This window comes from Hoplias malabaricus, chromosome 8 (genome assembly GCF_029633855.1).
Source record: "Hoplias malabaricus isolate fHopMal1 chromosome 8, fHopMal1.hap1, whole genome shotgun sequence".
Classification (NCBI taxonomy): Eukaryota; Metazoa; Chordata; class Actinopteri; order Characiformes; family Erythrinidae; genus Hoplias; species Hoplias malabaricus.
The window spans coordinates 16,433,474-16,454,631 of NC_089807.1; the positions used below are offsets into that span (position 1 = coordinate 16,433,474).

Here is a 21,158-nt window from a genome sequence, read left to right on the forward strand (position 1 = left end):
TTTCATGACTCGTGTACAAAACGTGTAGGTTATGCATGGATGCTCTTTGTATGAAAAGGCAAGCGTTTTCAACGGGTGTGACATTCGTTTTTGGGGATTTAGAATCGATGGTGACATAAGACTTTTATTTTGAAATGTTCCCACATGTTGAGTTAGCACTGGTTTCACGGGGTGTAGTGTATATCTGAGACCGCTGCGCCTGTGTGGAGGCTGAGTTTAAAATACAAGAGAAGGATGATGAAGAGCTGAAGATGAGTGTGAGCGGAATACGTTGTTTGTTCGTTCGTTCTCAGTGTTGCACTCGTGTTATCGGGACGAGCGCGCGACACTGCGCCACACACAAATCACGCGAGGCACAACACGACGAGGTTTGTAACCATACATCTATGGTTATCGTGCATCTATAAGTGATTACTGTCTTAGGTTCAGGTATTGTTTTATCCGCTTTCTCAGTCCTCTTAATCTTGGCTTACTGTTTTATTTGGTCGTTTTAAGAAGACAAAATTCATCCCAGGGCCAACCTCTAAATATGACTGGATTGGGCCACCGGACAGACTGTCAAACCTGCGGCCAGTGATCTATCACATCCCCGAAAACGAGAGCCAGTTGGAGAGGAGACTGAGACATCTGAGACAGGAAACCGAGGATTGGAACCGCGAGTTCTGGACTCACCAAAATGTCACATTTGTCAAGGTGAACCTGAAATTCAGCTTTTTTCACGTGTCATTTCTATTCCTGACCAATAGATAGCAGCATTTCGTTAGAGACTGAGGAATGTATTGTGAGGAGAATTGTGGGGACCAAATCCTGTATACACACTCACTTTGTGGGTATTTTCTTCCTTATAAACCATTATTTTTTAAAGTTAGATTTAGTAGTACTTATGGAAATGTTGCAGATCTCTGCAAAATTAACAGAATTCAATGTAATGTCCCCCACTGTTCGGAAATACATTTTGTGTGCAACTTGTTACTCATTGTAATTGTGTGATGCATTATTCCATACTATTCAAATGGTAAAATGATTATTTGCCTCTTTTTTATCAATGTGTTGACTTTGTCTGCCTCAAACATCTGAGTTTTGATTTTGTTGCTGTGCTTCACTGATCAGGGAGAAATAATATATATAAAAGTGTCACCTTGCATTTATACATCCCATCACACTCATCCACAAACACATTGGGCTAGTTGAGAGAGCACTTGGTAATACATCACCTTTACAGAAGAAAATAGGCAGTAAAATTCATACTCACTTTAAAATAATGTCTTGCAGTACTTTGTAAATTGTCAATCTTCATAAAAATATTAATACTAACTTGGAAATTTATATTTTATTTTAGGAAAAAGAGGAATACATACTGTCACAGCTGAAGGCAAAGGGGTTGACAGAAAGAGACGAAAATGGTTAGTGATGGCAATGAGTTATTTATTCCTTTATTTTTAATCCTCCATACTTGTTACAGTACAACACATAATAAAAAAAACACAAATTAGTTTGTAAGATACAGTGAGGAATAGGCCTGCTATAAGAACCAAATTGGTATATCTTTTAATCTGAGGTGACTGTCACACACTATGTAATAATGCCTTTTAAGTTGCTATATGCTTTGTATTTTAAAGTTGATCATTGGCCAGTTAGCAATTTTAGCTAGAAGTTTTCCCATTTGTGGTGGAAGATTACACTAAGAGATTAACTTAGTACACTTTGTAAGATTTTCTTTTTTTTTTCAGGGCGAAAAAGGACTTTAGGTAGCGAAGAAATGGCAGTTTTCTACAAACATTTCCTAGACAAAAACTGTAAAAAACATGCCAGTTATAACAAGTAAGTACAGACACATTCTTACAGTTGTTTAAGCTGTTTAAGATGTTTATTTATTTACAACAAATAAGTATTTGTTGAGAGGTTGTGATAAGGTGCTAGATCAATTTTTTTTATTTTTTCCCCCTCTCCCCGTCGCAGAGAATGGTATAGACGAAACTTCACCATCACAATCCTGATGGCCAAAGTTGTTTTGCACAATATGTGGAGGATGATAACTGGTCATTCACAGAGTATAGCCAAATCCGGCATGAGGCAAAAATAAGTCCACAGTGAAAGTTTTCTCTGTTGCAGATGGTCAGTTTTTCACTGAAAACATCAGTCTACAAAATGTACATGCATGTGACTTGCTGAATGCACATTGAGTTTATTTTTTTCTTTATATTCAATGGATTTTTATTATCACTGGACCCCCTAATTAAACACTGTGCCCTGTCCTATGTCATGTAGATGAATCATTCATTTTTGGTAAGTGTTTTATCTTGTTTAGGGTTGAGTTGGTCTGGAGAGTACCTGGAATCATTTGGGTGCAAGGCAGGAACACAACATTGACAGGGCACCAGTCCATCACAGAGCACCACACACTCACACACACATGGACACTAACTAGCATGTGTTTTTGGGCTGTAAAGAAACCAGTGCACCAGGAAGAAACCCACACAGAGAAAACTCCAAAGTCCTCACCGTCTTACAAGGTGGGTTTTGAACCTGCAACCCTAGAAGCCTTGAGCTGTGTGACAGCAGCACTACTTCATGTCACCCTTTATGCCCATGCAAATAGTTATTTAGTCAAATTTTATTATCCTTATTATTTCAACAGTTTTCTACCCAATTACATGTTGCTTTCCTGGTCCTATACAATGCACCTGATATGGGAGGGTGAAGCCAACGAAAGATGCTTTTCAAACGGCTGCTAACAACATCAGTTCAACATGCTTGGACAGGAATGTAAATTGTCCAGATCTATTAGATGCCTTGCACTGCACCTAGCATTTTGATTTTGATTACCCATAGCACTTTTCCAAAGGAGTTTGTGTTCTCCCTGTGTCTGCGTGGGTTTCCTCTGGGTGCTCCAGTTACCCCCCATGGTCCAAAAACGCACGTTGATAGGTGGAATGGTGACTCAAAAGTGTCTGTAGGTGTGAGTGAAAGTGTGGGTGTGTTTTGCCCTGTGAAGGACTGGCGCCCCCTCTAGGGTGTGTTCCTGCCATGTGCCCAGCAATTCTGGGTAGGCTCCGGACCCATCGCGACCCTGAATTGGAAAAGCAGTTACAGATAATGAATGATGGAACACACCCTGAAGGGAGTCCTTCACAGGGCAACACACACACACTCATTGGTGGAAACATGCTAGCAGTTTTCTATATGGCACCAAAACGGTTCCTCTATTGTTACAATATCGAGCTTGTAATAGAAGAGGAATCATTTTGGTACCATATAAAATCCTTTTCTAAAAAGGTGCTATATAAAGCCATCTATAGCACATTCTTCATCAATCTGAAGCACACCTTCATGAGGCAAAGACCCCATTAATCATGCTAAAGGTTCTAAAAGTATTCATTCTTTCATTCATTCATTGTCTGTAACCACTTATCCAGTTCAGGGACAGGGTGGGTCTGGAGCCTACCTGGAATCACTTGAAGAGGTGCCAGTTCTTCACACAGTGACACACATTCACTCACACCTATGGACACTTTTGAGGCACCAATCCATCTACCAATGTGTGTTTTTGGACTGTGGGAAGAAACCAGAGGAAACCCATGCGGACACGGGGAGAACACACCAAACTCCTCACAATAACCTGGAGCATGACTCAAACCCACAACCTCTAAGTCCCTGGAGCTGTGTAATTGCTGTTCAGGGTTCTGTATTTACTTTAATTAAAAAAAACCCTTGTAAAACCATTCTTGTGTGTGTGTTTGTCTTGGGGCAGTACAAATTTGAGAAGCTTAGGGTGCTTCTAGAAGTAAAGTGCTTTATACTAAAGTGCCTTATTTTCAAAAAGGACGATACTGAAACAGACAAAAAAAAAAAAAAGGTCTGATCCAAAATGTTAAAGAGCATCCCCTGTATTTATGTAAGAAGGATGTGATGATAATCACATTTATAATCACTATTAAAAAAATCACTATTTATAATATCTACTTAAAATAAGGTGTCAAATTTTATAGAACTTAATTAACCATATTACACTTGATTTATTCATTCCATTAATTAACTTTCTGCAAACTTTAACCTGCTCAGGGTCCAACTGGGCTCAGAGCCTACCCAGAATCACTAAGCACAAGGCAGGAACATATCCTCAATGACGCATCTGTGACCAAGACAGCAAGTCTTTTGTGATGTATCAAGAGCCACGGTATCCACGGTAATGTCAGCATACCACCAGGACAAAACACATCCAACAGGATTAACTGTGGACGCAAGAGGAAGCTGTCTGAAAGAGATGTTTGGGTGCTAACCCGGATTGTATCCAAAAAACATAAAACCACAGCAGAATTAAATGTGCACCTCAACTCTCCTGTTTCCACCAGAACTGTCCGTCGGGAGCTCCCCGTCAATATACACAGCTGAGCCGCTATAGTCAAGCCTTTGGTCACTCATGCCTATGCCAAACGTCCGTTTCAATGGTGCAAGGAGCGCAAATCTTGGGCTGTGGACAATGTGAAACATGTATTGTTCTCTGATGAGTCCACCTTTACTGTTTTCCCCACATCTGAGAGAGTTATGGTGTGGAGAAGCCCCAAAGAATTGCACCACCCAGACGGTGGCATGCCCAGAGTGAAGCATGGGGGTGGATCAGTGATGGTTTGGGCTGCCATATCATGGCATTCCCTTGGCCCAATACTTATGCTAGACGGGCGCATCACTGCCAAGGACTACCGAACCATTCTGGAGGACCATGTGCATCCTATGGTTCAAACATTGTATCCTGAAGGCGGTTCCGTGTATCAGGACGACAGTGCACCAATACACACAGCAGGACTGGTGAAAGATTAGTTTGATCAACATGAAAGTGAAGTTGAACATCTCCCATGGCCTGGGGTGTTTTGGAGGAGCGAGTCAGGAAACGTTTTTCTCCACCAGCATCACGTAGTGACCTGGCCACTATCCTGCAAGAAGAATGGCTTAAAATCCCTCTGACCACTGTGCAGGACTTGTATATGTCATTCCCAAGACGAATTGACGCTGTATTGACCGCAAAAGGAGGCCCTACACCATATTAATAAATTATTGTGGTCTAAAACCTGGTGTTTCAGTTTCATTGTCCAACCCCTGTGTGTGTGTGTGTGTATGTATGTATATATATATTCATTATCTTTCTAACTGTTTCTAACTTTCTATCTAACTGCTTGTCCAGTTCAGAGTCATGGTGCATCCAGAGCCTACCTGAAATCATTGGGTGCAGGGCGGGAATACACCCTGGAGGGGGCGCCAGTCCTTCACAGGGCAACACACACTCACACATTCACTCACAAGGACACTTTTTGAGCCAATCCACCTACCAACGTGTGTTTTTGGACTGTGGGAGGAAACCGGAGCACCCGGAGGAAACGCACGCGGACACGGGGAGAACACACCAACTCCTCACAGACAGTCACCCGGAGCGGGAATCGAACCCTCAACCTCCAGGCCCCTGGAGCTGTGTGACTGCGACACTACCCAATACGACCTCTCAACCTGCAGGACAATTAGTGGCAGGGTTGAGAAGAAACAGCGCCCTTCAACAAGGGCAATCCACTGGGCATCCCTGTCCGCAGCTTGGGGTGTGGGGGTGTTCAACCAACGACAGATAAAATGCAGAGACGTAATGCCATTGTCCGTTGTGCAATGCAATAAAACAACGTTATCATTTTTAACGTTTATTCTTAGCGGACTGGAGTACACAAATAGACCGCGGGATTTTTTTCTTTGTTTGTGGAGACGATTAGCTACATTTTAAAGTGATGACACGTTTAAGATTGGGATTAAAGAGTTTGATCAAGGGTTGCCGGTTAAACTATAATAGTTAGGTTTAAGGTTACGTGAAATCACCACAAAATATGGAAATGTGCCGTCTCTCTGTCTCCCTCCCACTGTGTGTGTGTGTGTGTGTGTGTGTGTCATCGCATCGCCTCTCTCCGGCTGAGCTGCTCCCAGCCTCAGCCCCAATTTCTCTCACATTCAGGAGAGTATCTTGTTGAAACATTGTCTTAGACTTCAGTGAAAAAACTCACTGTCGACGGCTGGATGTTCTGCTGAACGGTAAGCGCTGGTTGGCCGTGTTTTCTGCCCGAGGTTTGGTTATGTTCGGCGCATGTGTGTGTACTACTGAGTAATGTGAGAGCGTTTTAATGGGAGTCTGTCTCTCGTGTCAAACCAGTGTTGACACACTGTTAGCTCTGTTTTAACAATCCACGCTTCTCGGTTGCGAGTAACCAAACAGTTAATAAACGACCAACTCTGAACATCACCAATAATACAAATTAAATATAGTTCAAATTACTCGTATACGAACAGCTTAAATTACACAGAAAGCTGTCTTAGCAACATAAGCTAATGGTTTAGCTACCTAGCTTGTTAGCCGCATTGCTGTCTGCTGAAGCTTGATGTGTTGCAGTGTTTAGCGCATTTTCAGGATATATTTAGTATTTTACACGAAGTTCATGGAATCTTTTTCTATCCATATTGCAAATATGTTTACAGAAATTGAAGTGTAACGTGTTGAAGGGACTGAACTTGTTTCAAGACGTTCTCAGACGGCAGGGAAGAGAGTGAGGTCCTCCTGGTTTTCCTCACTGGGAATCTTTGTAAACTCAGGTGTTGGTTTATGTTTTATTGGTGAAAATTAACGAAAATATCGGCCATTAAAATCCCTATCGCCCTTACTAGCATCTTTATCGCTATCTAGCTGGTTTAGTGTCCCGTAATCGTTGACTGACGTTTAGACTGCTCTACTGTAATATAATGAAAAGGCCTGAGAAATTGTCCCTATCTGAAATCCATATGTACTGATTAATAATTTACTGGAGTTTATGTCTGGATTATCAGTGTGCAGCTTGATGGTGCTGTAACATAGCAAGGCCTTGTTAGTTTTCCATTAGTATTCAAGGAGTGTCTTTCCTCAGTGACATACCTTCGTCCTCTCTGCCGCTGAAAGCTGTGCTGTTTTGGTTAAGATGTGTGCCCCGCTGCCAACCCCAACAGCCACAGAAGTGGCATTTTAATACCAGAGCTGGCAATTGTTTCCAGGGAATGGTTGTGTTTGTGTGTGAGTCTCCCCCCGAAATTCTGTTCAGTGTACATTAACTTTATATCCGGCCTGTCATTTTTGTCACTGTTATTTAGAGCTTGGCATTAGGCATTTGTATTATTAACAGTCTGTTTTTAATCGTTTGTTTGTTGTTGTTTTTGTAAACTAAAGGAAATTCTGTGTAGCAGACTCATAGTATAATAGACGAAGCATTGATTTCTGTGCAGATTCACATTTCTTCCTCTTTTTTGTTCTTTAAGCAGTGTTGAGAAGAAATGGCACGTACTAAGAACTTCTGCTTTTCTTGTGTGCCATAGAAAATACATGTCCTCATGTCAGCATTGAAGCTGATTAAATTAAAGTGCAAGAGCTTCTAGGACAGACAGCAGTACAATGACCATTATGATTGCATTAGTCTTTTCTAATTATCTCTTATTTCAAATTAACCCCAAAGGTAGGATTAGGTTGTAGTGGAACAGTGCAGCAAAGCTCTACACTTGCTGTCTAGTAGTCAGCTCTCCACTGTGCCTGATAAAGCCAGAAGAACTTGTTAAGAGTTTAGATTGAGCAGTCACTCAGGGCTTTGGCAAGAAAGGTGAAGAAATGAAGACAGAGGCTAACCTCTTATACAATAGTTTAGGAAGTGATTCAGAGCATTGTATGATTAACCTTTAACAAATGAACAACATTCTCGTCTCCCAAGTTTTTAGCAGTTATATATTTTGTTTGTTATTGTTACTTGGCTTTTTCCTGTTCTAAGTACTGCCACTGACAGTAAGACAATTTTTGAATAACCAAGCAGTTACTGCATACTCTGAAGAATGCAGATATAAAAGTATATCAGTTGCTGTTTAGATAACTGTCATGGTGGTAGATTTATGTTGCATCTGCCAAACTGAGAGACAGTCTGCTTTGAAGCAGTTAGTTCTGTGTCCATCCAAACAGGCCCTAAATCCCATGATGAGTATTAAAAAGATCCTTAATTATTAATGATAGAATGCTTATTGATGTGTGAAAAATTCAATTGCAAGTGAAAAAATTGAGAAATCTCGTTGCCATAAATTCTCATATTCAGAAATCAATGCAATTGAATTGAAACCTTTGAAATTCCATTTCATGATGGATTTGTGCATTTTTGCTAGTGAGCATCAGTGAAAGTCCTATCATGTGCAGCTTATTACTTCTATATCCTGTCAGTCCCTGAGTCAGTTAATGGCTTTCCTGTGATGTTGCTAAGTGATACTGCTGACTTCATGTCCCTAGCACAGAAAATGTGCCCTGTGGGGTCTCTCAGTTATTGTCATGAGGGTTCTTGCTCCTCCTTCTGCTGAGGTAATTTCCTGGTGAATGGGTCAGTGAGTCATGCTGCAGTTTGATCAGATTAACACATCAGCTCTGACTTAACAGCCTCTACAAGTCCTGCACAATCTCTGTGCTTTAAAATTTAAATTTCCCCCTGTACCATTGCTTCCACCCTTGTTCACTTATTTAATTGATCACATTGAGTCATAATTGCTGTGTCACTATTAAATAATGCCTACTTTGTAAAATATATGTAGAATATGCTTAATTCAGGATTGTCAATCAGTAAAGTGGACTACAAAAATCTAGGTTATTACCTAAAGGAAATGATTGAAAAATTGCACGATTTAGGGGCCATTGACAGCTAGTCAATAGAAGATCAGATGATTTTGGATGCCTTTTTTTCCACTCATTTATCAGCACCTTTTTGCTACAAATTCACATTCCAAGTTTGTTTGCTGTCTGTAATGATTTGTTCTTTCTTGCATGCGTTCCTCCTGTTTGCTCTGGTTAGGTCATTTTAACAGGCCAAAATGACAACTTATTAACTTGAGATTGACATGGCCTAGTCAGTACCTTCTCACACTCTAAATCATGGCTTCATTGGTTTTCATTCTAATGCATTGATTCCAACTAATGCATTTCCTGAGCTTAAAAAGAACTATCTTCCCCTGTGTTTCCCTGCCTACTTCATTCCTTTTATCACTTGTTGACCCTCCTAATGGATCCATTGGGTTGGTTAAAAGGGACAGGATGTCTTTTGAGGACATTGAGATTGTTGTTTTTTCTTTTAGCACTCTTAAGCTCTGAAGCGTAAAGATCCCAGAGCTTCCAAACACAAATTTACACTTCAAATGGTTACATCAAAACTGTTATCATGGTCCCTACGGTTCTTTGCTCAAACATAACCCTTTCTTTTTGCATCACATTCAGATATTTCCTTCTCCCTAAGGTGATTTTATTCTGATCCAGTTGAAATGTTTTACCTGCTATGATCTCATCTTATTATACGTCATTATATGTATGCCATTATATGTATGCGTGTGTTTATTATATATAATATTTATATATAATATGTACACAGATGCATACATACATGTAAATCTCAAGAAATTCCATGCCTTATTATTCCCTGTTGTTGTAGTGCATGTGCAGTAAGATCTGATGTACAGGAGCCTATTAGTCCACTGGCTTCCAACATTCTATGTTGCTTCCTCCCCAGTGGCTGTCACATGTCAGTCTACTCGGCCCTCTCCTGGTCACATGAATCTCAGTGAGCAGTTAGCTTTTACATCCTATTTCACTTTGTGCAGGAATGTAGGCTGACACTGGAATATATATGTTTCCCTATAGCTTGTAATGCTAGCGCAGATAGCTCTAAGTATGCCCTGTCCTTGCTTATGAGTTTCACAACACTTCCCTGCACAAAGCTTGCATTCCCCTCCCTAGCAACATTACTCCACCTACACAGGTGAGGTGTGTCTTGGCAACATCAGGGACAATTGATTTGTTTTGTCTGAAGAAACGCAGTCAAGTATTGCTTGCAATATTTTCACCAACTGAGTGAGTTTTGTTCTTGCTAACATAGATGTGTACTGAAGCCTGCTATTTATTCCTGCAACATGTGCTAAGCTGTTTTTGCCTTTCTTTTCCCATTTAATCTTGTGTTGCTGCTACTTCAGTCAGTTATGAAGTAGTTCAATGATAGGAGTAGGCTAATGAGATTTGCTGCATGTATAATGTGCTATAGGTTGTGTTTACAACTAATCCTCTTATGATTGTATATGAGTGATGCATCAAGGGGACAAGGAAGACAAAGCAAGAGAGATCTACATAAGCATGGGAGGGAAAGTTCATTCAGAGATTAAAATGAATTGGGATAGTCAGAAAATTAGTTTAGAATGGGAAATAGCCTGAACATGTTTTAAAGCATGATTTTTGTTGAATATTGTTGAAGACTTAATTGTGCTCCCACAAAAACAGAGGAATCCCCCCCTCTACAAACCTGTACAACCAGTATAAGAGCAGCAAACAAAGCCTGGGTGTGTCTTTCTCTTGGTCTCCAGAAGCGTTGACATTGACTGAAATACAGAAAAAACAAGGATCTGTTTCAAATTGCTTAAATCTCTTGAACATTTAATTAACCAATTAAAATACAATAAACAATTGCAATGTAAATATAAACAAACAAATATTGGATTTGATACCTGCATCATACACCAAATAAATTGAGACAGCCAGTTGAATTAAATATTTATAAAATATTTTGGTTAAAGTTTTGAAACATCACGCTATAAGCAGGTTAGTATAAAAGGCACATGCACCAAATGCTCAGTATTTGCAAACAAAGATAAGTCATGGCTCACTTCTTTTTTTTTTTTTGCCTAAATTCATGAGAACTTTTAAACAATTAATGTCAGGAAGTCAGAAAACTGCTGTCAATGAATAGTCTGACCCCCGCATCAAGAAATGCAACCTGAACAAATAGGCAAGTAGAAAGTTATACATCAGTTACATACAGAGGTTCTCTGAACCCAAGCTTATCTCAGAAGTCCCAACTTATTTTGAATTTATTGAAGGCTTCAAATTCTAAATTTGTTTAAATTTACAAAATACAATTAAATTTCAGTGAAACCTTTTAACTACCTTAGTTAAGTAAAAGAGAATTTACGAATCACAGATTCTTGTTATATTTGCATTTTACAAATTTCCTTACATTTCTGGAAACAGCTTGAAGTGGCTTTATTTTTTTTGCAGTAGTGCTCTGTGGTGAGTAAGATGTCTGCCTGAGTTCTGTGATGTGAACCAGTATTTAACTACAACCAATGATTATGATTTATCTGATTGCATTATTTGAAAACACATTTGTTTTGATATGATTAACTGCATTATTATATCCTAGGCCAAACATTGCTGGATCAACTGTGATTTGTCAGTATGGAAATTAATGCTGTGCCATATTGTATCATTGGCGATGATATCGTCATTTTTTAAAATGATGATAAAAATCAGTATCGTGATAATCATGATATTCTGAGTTGTTTGCATAATGATTCAGCACATCAACTATTCTGTGTTTGTTTTATTATTTACTGTGAAGCTTTAAGGTTGCTTTTTGTATAATAGTTTCCTCTTTGCTGTTTATACGCGCGCGCACAACATTTTCTGCACTTTGGTTATGTAGTAGATTTTTTTAAAATACAAAACCTGAATCTTGATAAATTACTGTTGTTTACAAAATAAGCAAATGTTTACTGATTTCTTTTGTCACTTATATATATTTGAATATTTGAAACTTTATGAATAAACTTCTGAATATTTGTAGTAAATTAAAACTTTTTAATAAATAAAACCATTTAATCCTATTATTTATTAAATATATTTTATTTAATATTAATATAATGTTTATTTTGTTGCATTAGTGTGTTCTTGAAATTAATAAAAGTATTTTTCAGTGTTTTGTTCATATCGCCAAGAATATTGTTATCGCCAAAATACCCTGAAATATTGTGATATTATTTTAGGGCCATATCGCCCACCAGTAATGGAAATCCAAGATGTAATGATTTGTTAAAGGGCTTGTTTGCATGTTTTAGAATCATGTCACTGTTTTCTGTCATCAGTCTGCATGCTGGTAGGTGGACTGGATATGTGAAATAGCACTTTGACCCAGACAATATGAAATTGACACACAGAAAGTGTATGTATGTAGATTGTGCAATCCTCCTGGGACCAAATGTCTTAATTTATACTTATTGATTGAAACCTTTATCAAAGTTCTAATTAATACTTTCTTGTGTGTGTGTGTGTGTGTAGAATGCGTGAGGACATGTCGAGCGTGGTGTGCGTGAAGGAGATGGAGGGGCAGATGGACACTCCAGAGAAGCTGTCACAGGATGAGCTGCTGTGCCGGACGAGGGAAGTGATGCAGGGACTGGAGGCTCTTAGGGCTGAACACCAGGCCATCCTCGAGGGGCTCCTGGGGACCCTGCGCTGCCTCAAACAGAGCCAGGAGGGCCGTGCAGTTGAAGAGAAAACCACCATGATCCAGCGTTCACTAGAGATGCTGGAACTGGGCCTCAGTGAAGCACAGGTCATGGTCCAAAGATATGTTGTATTATTCTATAGAAACGGGGTATGGTGGAGCAAATTGTAGTGTCACTGTCACACAGCTCCGGGATCCTGTAGTTGCAGGCATAATCCCTGTCTCAGATCACTGTCTGTGAAGAACTAGTGTGTTCTACCAGTGTCTCTGTGGGGTTCCTCCCACACTCCAATAAAACACATCATTAGGTGGATTGCCTTTCTGAAATAGCCCACAGATGTGAGTATGAATATTACTGTGTGAGTGTGAGATGCCCTATGACAGAGTGGGGCCCTGTCCAGGGTTTGTTTCTGCCTAGTCATTGGGGGTAGGCTTCAGACTAGAACACCACCCTGAACAAGAAGAAGCCGTTACATAAAATGAATGAATGTATATAAACAAAGGTGTTCTGTAACATGAGACATATCAGCTGCTTATATTTCAGCATTACTTTCATCTAACAATGCTCATTCAGAAAAAAATTGTTCACCAGAATGTATTACAAAACATAGTTTAAACAAATGTTTCTTTTACATAACTTAACATTACATAAATAATAAAGTAAAAAAGAGATGAATTTGTTTATCTGCATATATTTTTACAATTCCACTTCCTGCACCACCTGATGCTCCACCCAAGATTGTTTTTGACCTGGGAATGCCGTTTGGATTTTGTTATTATAAATAGCATTGATTATAAAAAAATATTTAGTTTTGTTTTTCATTTAAATAACCACTTTTCTTATAAATTGTTCTCAACTCAACAGGTAATGATGGCTCTTTCAGGGCACCTGAGTGCAGTAGAGGCTGAGAAACAGAAGCTTCGAGCACAGGTACACACATACATATTTGTTCATTTGTTTTATGCATTGTAGAGTCATTGCATAGACTTTCTTCGAGTTCTGGAAACCCAGCCTTATTTTATTTAAGTACTACTTACCAAAACCTAACCCTTTGTCTAACCCTAAATAACACTAAACATAACTATATTTCTGTATGTGTGTTTTAGGTGCGACGACTGTGTCAGGAGAACCAGTGGCTGCGGGATGAACTGGCTGGCACACAACAGCGACTGCAAAAAAGTGAGCAGAGCGTGGCTCAACTGGAGGAAGAAAAGAAGCACCTTGAATTTATGAACCAACTCAAAAAATATGACCAGGACCTCAGCCCTACAGTGAGGCTCCCTCTTAACTAATTTCTCTGCATGTGGACCACTTTTAAGTTTTTATTTCTTCATATTTCTTTTTTCTCTTTCTTTTTCAGGATGACAAAGACTCAGACTCTAGCAGGGAGACTCTGGATGATCTTTTCCCAGATGAACAGGATGAACCAGGCCCTGGCAGTAAGTGCCTAACTGGGATTGCCAGATCATTGTCTTGATTTCATATCATGGATGGAGTGCAGTAATTCAAATCTAATGAGCATATGCTCACTGTCACTATCCTCTGTACCTACTTTGCACTTAAATGCACCGGTCACTTAGAGGTTCACCTACCTATTAAAGTGCATAATCTCAGACTGTGGCGAAATTTCCAGCCACTCATAATCACAGTGCAATTCATCATTCATCATCTTTTTTTTGAGGCTAACACAGATTGTTAAGGGAAACACATGGACATTAGTACACAGGGATCAAAGGGTTGCATGGGTAGGATTATTGTAAAAGTTGTATTCAGGGTTATGTTTCATCAAATGAAATCTAACACTCATCAGCTCACTTACATCAGTGCCCCATTGCCACATAAAAGTCAAGGCTCTTGCCTTTTATTTCTGCCATAGTAACCATCTCTAACTAGAAAATGGGTTTTTTGTAGAGAGGTTTATTATAGATGGGTTTTTGGACTTCTGCACACTTTGGGCCTCATTCATGAATCATGAGCGGAACAAATTTGCGGGTAAATCGTTTGTAAATTACTTTGTAAATATCTGGATTCATCAAATGTTTGTAGGTATGAACTAAATATACAATTTAAATAAAAATGCACAAAATAAATAAATAATTAATAAATAATCAAAAGCACAAAGCAGCCCATTTAATAATACAGTGTGTTATTTAGGGCAACTTCCAGTAGCTAAAAATTAATAGTTTGCTAAATCATATTCTTACTCAGTCAGACAGTTACTTAATGTGGATCTTTGCAATATAAGAGTTTAAAGTCTCTAACCTGTGTAAATAGCTGCTGGATTTAACAGACAGCTTGGCACAGAGAAATTTATCATCTTTGGAGATGATAACGATCCATTCTTTTCGATTTGTGCACCATTTTAGAACCCTGTACTCTTGCTGAACCTGTGCCCGAGCTGTCCGCATTTGACTCTTTGGACACTGAGCATTTAAAACATTATTTTAAAGCCCACAATCATCCAAGCATCATCCCAGGAATTTTAAGCTGTGTTATACTTGATGCACTGTACCTGGCATGAGGGTCTGTGTGCCCAAATTATACAATCGCAGTGTTGTCTCTTGTGTTTACTTTGCACCCTATCGGTGTGCGTGTTCGTGCAAATTTATAACTTGCTTCATACAAACAAACACTTTTAAAAGAACTCTTGCAAATTAGGAACAAATCCACAGCTATTTATACCTCTGTGAGAGACTACAGAGAGTGTCAAATGGGCCAATACTCATAGAGCTCAAATCAAGAATAAACGCCTTTACCTTCCATGCAGCTTCCCCACCTTTAGCAGAATCGCGTGAATGTACATTACTGTGCAAATGTCTTGGGCTCCTAAAATAATCATTATTTAAAATAATGATTCTTCTAAATAAGAGTGGTAATTATATACAATTATTAATACATTAAGATTTATCAGGTGCCATAAAACTTTTTCACAGTACATTCCTTGCTATAATTTCCTACAAGTGAGTAAAATTAGAACTATACTATAAAGTGCAGATTTTAATGCACTTCAGTTAAATTGGTTATATGGTGGTCATTTGAAATTCATGGGTAGAGATTATGGTAATGGGATGTTAATTGAAAAGAAATGTGCACATCCTTCCAGTTTGTGAACATTTGGTATTCTCTAACATACGTTTCTCGAAAAAAAAAGAAAAAAAACAAACTGGTGTTGACACAGCATTAATAAATCTGCCGGAAAGTTTTGGGGAATGTCCATTTACGGATACGTTTTGTGTAGTTTGCTCTGTTTTTTTTTTTGTTATTTATTTTACAAAGGTTTCATGAATTAGGCCCATTTTCTTTCCCAGCTATGTTTTTTATTTATTTATTTTTTCCTTTCTTTAGTTCAACCCCCACACAGTAGTGCAGTGGCAGCAGCACAGCAGGGTGGGTATGAGATCCCTGCCCGGCTCAGAACTCTTCACAACTTGGTGATCCAATATGCCTCTCAGGGCCGCTATGAGGTGGCTGTGCCACTCTGCAAACAGGCCCTGGAAGACTTGGAAAAGACCTCAGGGCACGACCACCCTGATGTCGCTACCATGCTCAACATACTTGCCCTTGTCTACAGGTCTGACATGTTAATATGCCTAATCTGTCATCCACCTGTCATCCACAGTTTGGAGATTACTATAAAAAACATGCCTAGTCTGTTTCAATTAAATTGAAAACAGTATAAAAACATTTTTATATGGTATTTGATATTTTGTAATATGAGCTAGTATAAATTTGATGCCTGGAAAATGTTTTATATAACACCCATTTTAAATGCACTACTATCAGAGGTTTTCATTCTTACCTCTTAATCACCAAGATTTCTCCAGAATCTCTGAATCTCTTGTGTGTGTGTGTGTGTGTGTGTGTGTGTGTGTGTGTGTGTGTGTGTGTGTGTGTGTGTGTGTGTGTGTGTGTGTGTGTGTGTGTGTGTGTGTGTGTGTGTGTGTGTGTGTGTGTGTGTGTGTGTGTGTGTGTGTGTGTGTAAATGCATGTTGAGGAATATTTTTCTTGTGTCATGTTTTAAAAAAAAAAAAAAAAAGCGCAATTTTCTAAGTTTAATTTGCAATTTTCATATCTCAGTTTTTTTATGTCTCCTGTTCTTCCTAGGGACCAGAACAAATATAAAGAAGCTGCAAACCTTCTGAATGATGCACTTGCTATCAGAGAGAAAACACTGGGCAAAGACCACCCTGCGGTATGTATTTGTGTTTGTGGTAGGGGTGAATGTGTCACAACTGTCGTTAAAGACAGAAGGTTTGAGACCACCTCCAAATCCGTGTTTGGCAGTAAAACAGATTTGCCTTTAGATTACTTATAGAACAGACCACCCTGTGGGTTATGCATGTGTTTGTTTTTGAGAGAATAAGCTGTTGGCAGCTGAGTATGTCTGTGTGTATGCTACCTGAGCTGTTAGTATTTATCGTCTTAAGCTTATGTTTACCCCTTCACCAGGACCTGCAGCTTCACTGTGTACTGAAGAGGTTAGAAATCATCCCGCCACCTTTGTTGTCTCACACTTTCCTTTTGAAACACGCTTACCATGTTCCTTGCACGCATGGGACTCAAGTGCACATTTGAATCAGATACTGATGATTAAAGTCACTGTGGGCTCATAGTGTGTTTAGTTCTCATCACCAGGGACCAGTTTAATCTTACTGATTGACCCTGAGCAGACCCTATCATCTGAATTACTTTGTGTGAGCTCTGTTGATTTCCAATATTTGGCCAAATCACAGCAGTAGTTTAAATTTGTGGTTTTTATAGCTTTTAATATTTCTATTTTGTTGTTTATGGATATTTGTGAAACATATGATTTTTGTGTGTATTTCTTCTAGGTGGCGGCAACACTGAACAACTTGGCTGTTCTTTATGGTAAGCGAGGAAAGTACAAGGAGGCAGAGCCACTTTGCAAAAGAGCACTGGAGATCAGGGAGAAGGCAAGTCAAAGTTTAAGAATTAATTAATGTAAATTTTTACCACCAATTCTTATTATGTTTACCGTGAGTGAAATCTAGAGCCAAAAATTAATGTGCTTTCTTAATGAAAAATCTCTGCTGGTATATAGCCGCTGGTAAAAATCTCTGCTGATATATATACATACCATATTACATTTTTTTTGGCAGTTTAAAATACAATTGTGTTTCAACATAGAAAATTCTCAAGCAATTCTGAAGCAAATTTAAAACTGATAGCATTAATCTTAGCACTTTTCTTTATTATAATGGATGACTTACAATAATGGGCTTATTGTCCATCGGATCAATGTAAACATACTTGATCAGATGAGGTGGCATTGATATTTTTATACTCATGGTATATACATAAGCAGACTTGTATGTTAAACAATATTTTTAATGCTTAAATGTTGTTTTGACTGGTTAACGGATTGAATGGCTGAAAGCCAATACAAAATTAATGCAGAGCAGTTACATACGCATACAAGTGCCTCTAAAAAACCTGTGAACCTTTTGTTGCCATTACAAGTTAAAGCTTACATACAACAAATGAGCAGTAATGTATACAATATCACTATTTTGAACATTATTTCAACATTGTGTTAAAGTATGCTCTTCCAATGCTACTACATTGAATAAACAATTTGTACCTGCCACTAGGAACACTGGGAAGATTCTCCTAGCCATAATTGTGTATGAAATTGTATATTGTCTATTGTATACATGCCCAATATATCAACAGAAAATTATGTAATTATCAGAATCAGTTGCAGTACAGATTTTTTTCCACACACTCAGCTCAATATTTTATATGCCATCTCCATTTCAATGTCCGCCACTGGTCCGACTGGTAAACCATAATTTAATATTGCCTGTTTATAGAAAAATGTTCAAAAAAGTATCAGTTGTCATCACATTAATAGCCATGTGGCCATTTTGCTAACTGAGAAATACTTATTTGTGCAATACACTTCTGGTCTGGTGGTTTATTAAAAGGGAAAAACACAAACAAATTAAATTAATCGATCGCCAAGGGAAGTGGACACCCAGGCCACAAAAGCTGCATTTTTAGAGTCCAAATTGTGAAATGTTTTAACCAGGACCAACAGGCATATAAATAATATCAATCCCTAATGTGTAGCTTTTTAATTGTCAAACTGCACATACTGATTGTCACTTCCTGGGACTATACTGCATCACTGTTTTGAATTCAGCTTCTCTTGTGCCTCATTAAACTTACATTACCCTACTTTGTTACTTTGTGTTTTTCCACATCCCAGCCCTGCAGTTCCTTTTTGGCTTCAGAAAGTGTGAGAATCTGCATTCAGAAGCCACAAGAAAGGCTGCCTTAAACTTATTTTGGTCTCTTCTGTTGACATTTCCACACAAGAGGACAATAAGCTAGAGAATTTTTTTACTCTTGTTCCTTCTCACCGTTGCTTACTTGCCTGCACCACTTTTCTATGCATTTTTTTCTAGCCTTAAAATTCTTACCTCTGATTCCTTGAAGGCAATGTTCACCATTTTAAACAAATATTTTTTTTCATACAATGGAGAGAACTCCAAACTTGGAAAAGCATGAACCGAGATGATTATTCCTACTATATTGGGGGAACAACTCAGTGCACTGGACGTTGTTCATGACTCCACTGCAGCAAGCGAGTGTTATTCGGGTTTGGGGCTCCGCAAGTGCCAAATATCACGCATATGAATAGCTCTCATAGAATTTCAACTTTCCTAATATTTAAACATATAGCCCGTTTTCGCTTAAACTGCATACTATTAGAACATTTTGACATTTTTTTGTTTCTTGTTTATTACTATTAATAATAATTATTATTATAATAATTATTGCTATAAATAATATATATGCTGGTTGTTAATAATGATTAATGATTTTTTTTTATTAATCATTCATATTTCCTCAAAAAATGCGAAAATGACAATGGACTTTGCAGAAGTTTAATACAATTTTATTAAATTTGCATTCATTAAAGGAACATGAACATCTCTCACACTCCTTATTATCTGTCGTATTTCTCTTTTCTCCGACCCCATTTAACACAAAATACATATATTAAATTTGTCAAAAACAGATTAACTCTGATCATCAAAATAAAATTTGAGCATTTAAATCATAACAGCCATCGTGGAATAGGTTCAGTACATTATTACAGATTCTTATTTTACAAATAAATAGAAATAAGTTATCATTTATTCTGTTTCATCCTGAGTAAACACAGACAGCACTCTGCATTTACCTCAGATCAGTATCTACGCGAGACAAACAGGTTTGTTTTCACAGTACTTTTTTAATAGACTGAGCTACCTTAATATCTACATTGCTGGACTTTGCAGGTATTTCAGTCAAGCACAGAGAGTATTCCTGTTTATTTAAAATCTCTCCTGTGTCTCTCCACTGCTGAGCTGGAACGTGGAGTATGGATGCGCAGTCCAAAATACCTTGGGCACTGAATTGTCACTCAAAAATTCATTAGCTAATGGGAAGGCACCCCTGAGAAAACCCGCCCACGTGTGAGGTTTGTGCCAAAACTGCTTAGAAAACTCAGGGATCAGGCGCACAAAACTGAGAGAGCTCGCGCACAAAACTCAGAGAGCATGGGCAGAGCTTACGTGCAAAAGGCGTGAAGCACAAACGTCAGAGCTGGATATTTTGTTTGCAAGTTATATATAAAGTTTTATGTTTGAGATAAATTTTTTTCTTTCTTTTTGGTACAAATCTGATTCCATAGAAGTGATGCCAATGTTCTAACTGCATGAATGTAAACACAGACTGAAAATGCTACAAAAACTAAGCAACTCAAGCTACAAATGAGTTTCTGTGGTAGTTCACCAATTAAATAAATAATTACAGATAAGTTAAACTTCAGACACATGCCAACAACAGTAATTTATTTTCCTCAAACATACTGCTCCACCTTAGACGACACAGAACAAACAAGAGAGAACAGTGTTTCCCCACAATCTTAGACGTTCCCTTTGAAATAGTTAACTTTTCTAGGCACTGTATTACATTAGTCACTCTTTGCTCGAGGCTTATCTTTCCATTATTGTGGGCTCTGCTGAGAGTGCTTTAGTAAGGTGTTTTCTTTCAGACTGTATAGCTGGAACATTTTTGGAATTGCGGTCTTTGTATATGCTTAGAGCATATCCTCAAGGAGAGTGCACAGACATTTGTTATTAATCCTTATTGAGCTTATTGAGGCTAAACCAAAATAAAAAACACTATACTGGAGACCCAATTGTTGAGCAGCTGAAACCCTATAACAAGCAAGTGTTAGAAAACATTTCACTTTCAAAACTGTCACGACTTGTCTCCTACATTCTCAAAAGCTTATTGAATGCTGTTAAAAGAAGAACTGTTGCGGCACAATGGTAAACATGCCCCTGTTGCTAGCATCAAATTAAAATATTTTCAAATAGTTTTCAAAAAAGCTGTACTATTTTAAATGAAATATAAGGTTTAAATGATTTGCACATCATTGCATTTTTTAAATTTACATTTTGCACAGTGCCCCAACTTTTTTTGGTGATAATTGTGAAATCTATAACAAGCCCTGTAGCTGTAGGTGGCCTGATAAGCCTGTAACTCACAGACTGCCTCAACCACCCTACTGTGAGTAATCAATAGCTTTAATACACTGTGTTGGAGGCCTACACAGTACAGCATAAAGAGAGACACTAAGGGAGAGTGAAATGGAGACCCTCTGTTAAATCTCAATAAACACCTTTATCACCAGAGAGAGTGGGAGGCAGCAGATCTTACAACTTCAGTAATTGCTTAGCTGAGCTGTGGAGCAGCAGATAGAGTAAAACCTAATTAAGCGGATTAAGAAATAAAGAACT

General features: G+C 38.3%; 2 protein-coding genes across 10 annotated transcripts in view; both read left to right on the forward strand.

The window, feature by feature from the left end:
• The first annotated feature begins 11 nt into the window (after positions 1 to 11).
• coa8 (cytochrome c oxidase assembly factor 8) lies at positions 12 to 3,715 on the forward strand. Of its 2 annotated transcripts, none has more exons than XM_066679161.1 (5): positions 12 to 368; positions 499 to 693; positions 1,340 to 1,403; positions 1,731 to 1,821; positions 1,960 to 3,715. In XM_066679161.1, the coding sequence occupies exons 1-5, from the start codon at positions 252 to 254 to the stop codon at positions 2,081 to 2,083; spliced, it is 591 nt and encodes a 196-aa protein (XP_066535258.1). In that variant the 5' UTR covers positions 12 to 251; the 3' UTR covers positions 2,084 to 3,715. The 2 variants fall into 2 exon arrangements, with proteins under 2 accessions (XP_066535258.1, XP_066535257.1); XM_066679160.1 differs by having other exon boundaries at positions 44 to 368; positions 496 to 693.
• Positions 3,716 to 5,901: 2,186 nt separating this feature from the next.
• The window catches only part of klc1a (kinesin light chain 1a), a 33,341-nt gene continuing 18,084 nt past the window's right edge, over positions 5,902 to 21,158 (forward strand). For all 8 annotated transcript variants that reach the window (XM_066679760.1, XM_066679762.1, XM_066679766.1 and 5 more), the window contains exons 1-8: positions 5,902 to 6,063; positions 12,170 to 12,446; positions 13,204 to 13,269; positions 13,446 to 13,610; positions 13,700 to 13,778; positions 15,685 to 15,910; positions 16,444 to 16,531; positions 17,172 to 17,273. In XM_066679760.1, the coding sequence (XP_066535857.1) occupies positions 12,171 to 12,446; positions 13,204 to 13,269; positions 13,446 to 13,610; positions 13,700 to 13,778; positions 15,685 to 15,910; positions 16,444 to 16,531; positions 17,172 to 17,273 (1,002 nt within the window). In that variant the 5' untranslated portion in view covers positions 5,902 to 6,063; position 12,170. The remainder of the gene's footprint in view (positions 6,064 to 12,169; positions 12,447 to 13,203; positions 13,270 to 13,445; positions 13,611 to 13,699; positions 13,779 to 15,684; positions 15,911 to 16,443; positions 16,532 to 17,171; positions 17,274 to 21,158) is intronic.

Excerpts from the sequence above, each read along its gene's own strand:
- coa8 (XM_066679160.1), top strand. The coding sequence starts at position 252 with ATGAGTGTGAGCGGAATACGTTGTTTGTTCGTTCGTTCTCAGTGTTGC. Across the intron at positions 694-1,339 it reads AAAATGTCACATTTGTCAAG|GAAAAAGAGGAATACATACT; the intron begins GTGAACCTGAAA and ends ATTTTATTTTAG. Across the intron at positions 1,822-1,959 it reads AAACATGCCAGTTATAACAA|AGAATGGTATAGACGAAACT; the intron begins GTAAGTACAGAC and ends TCCCCGTCGCAG.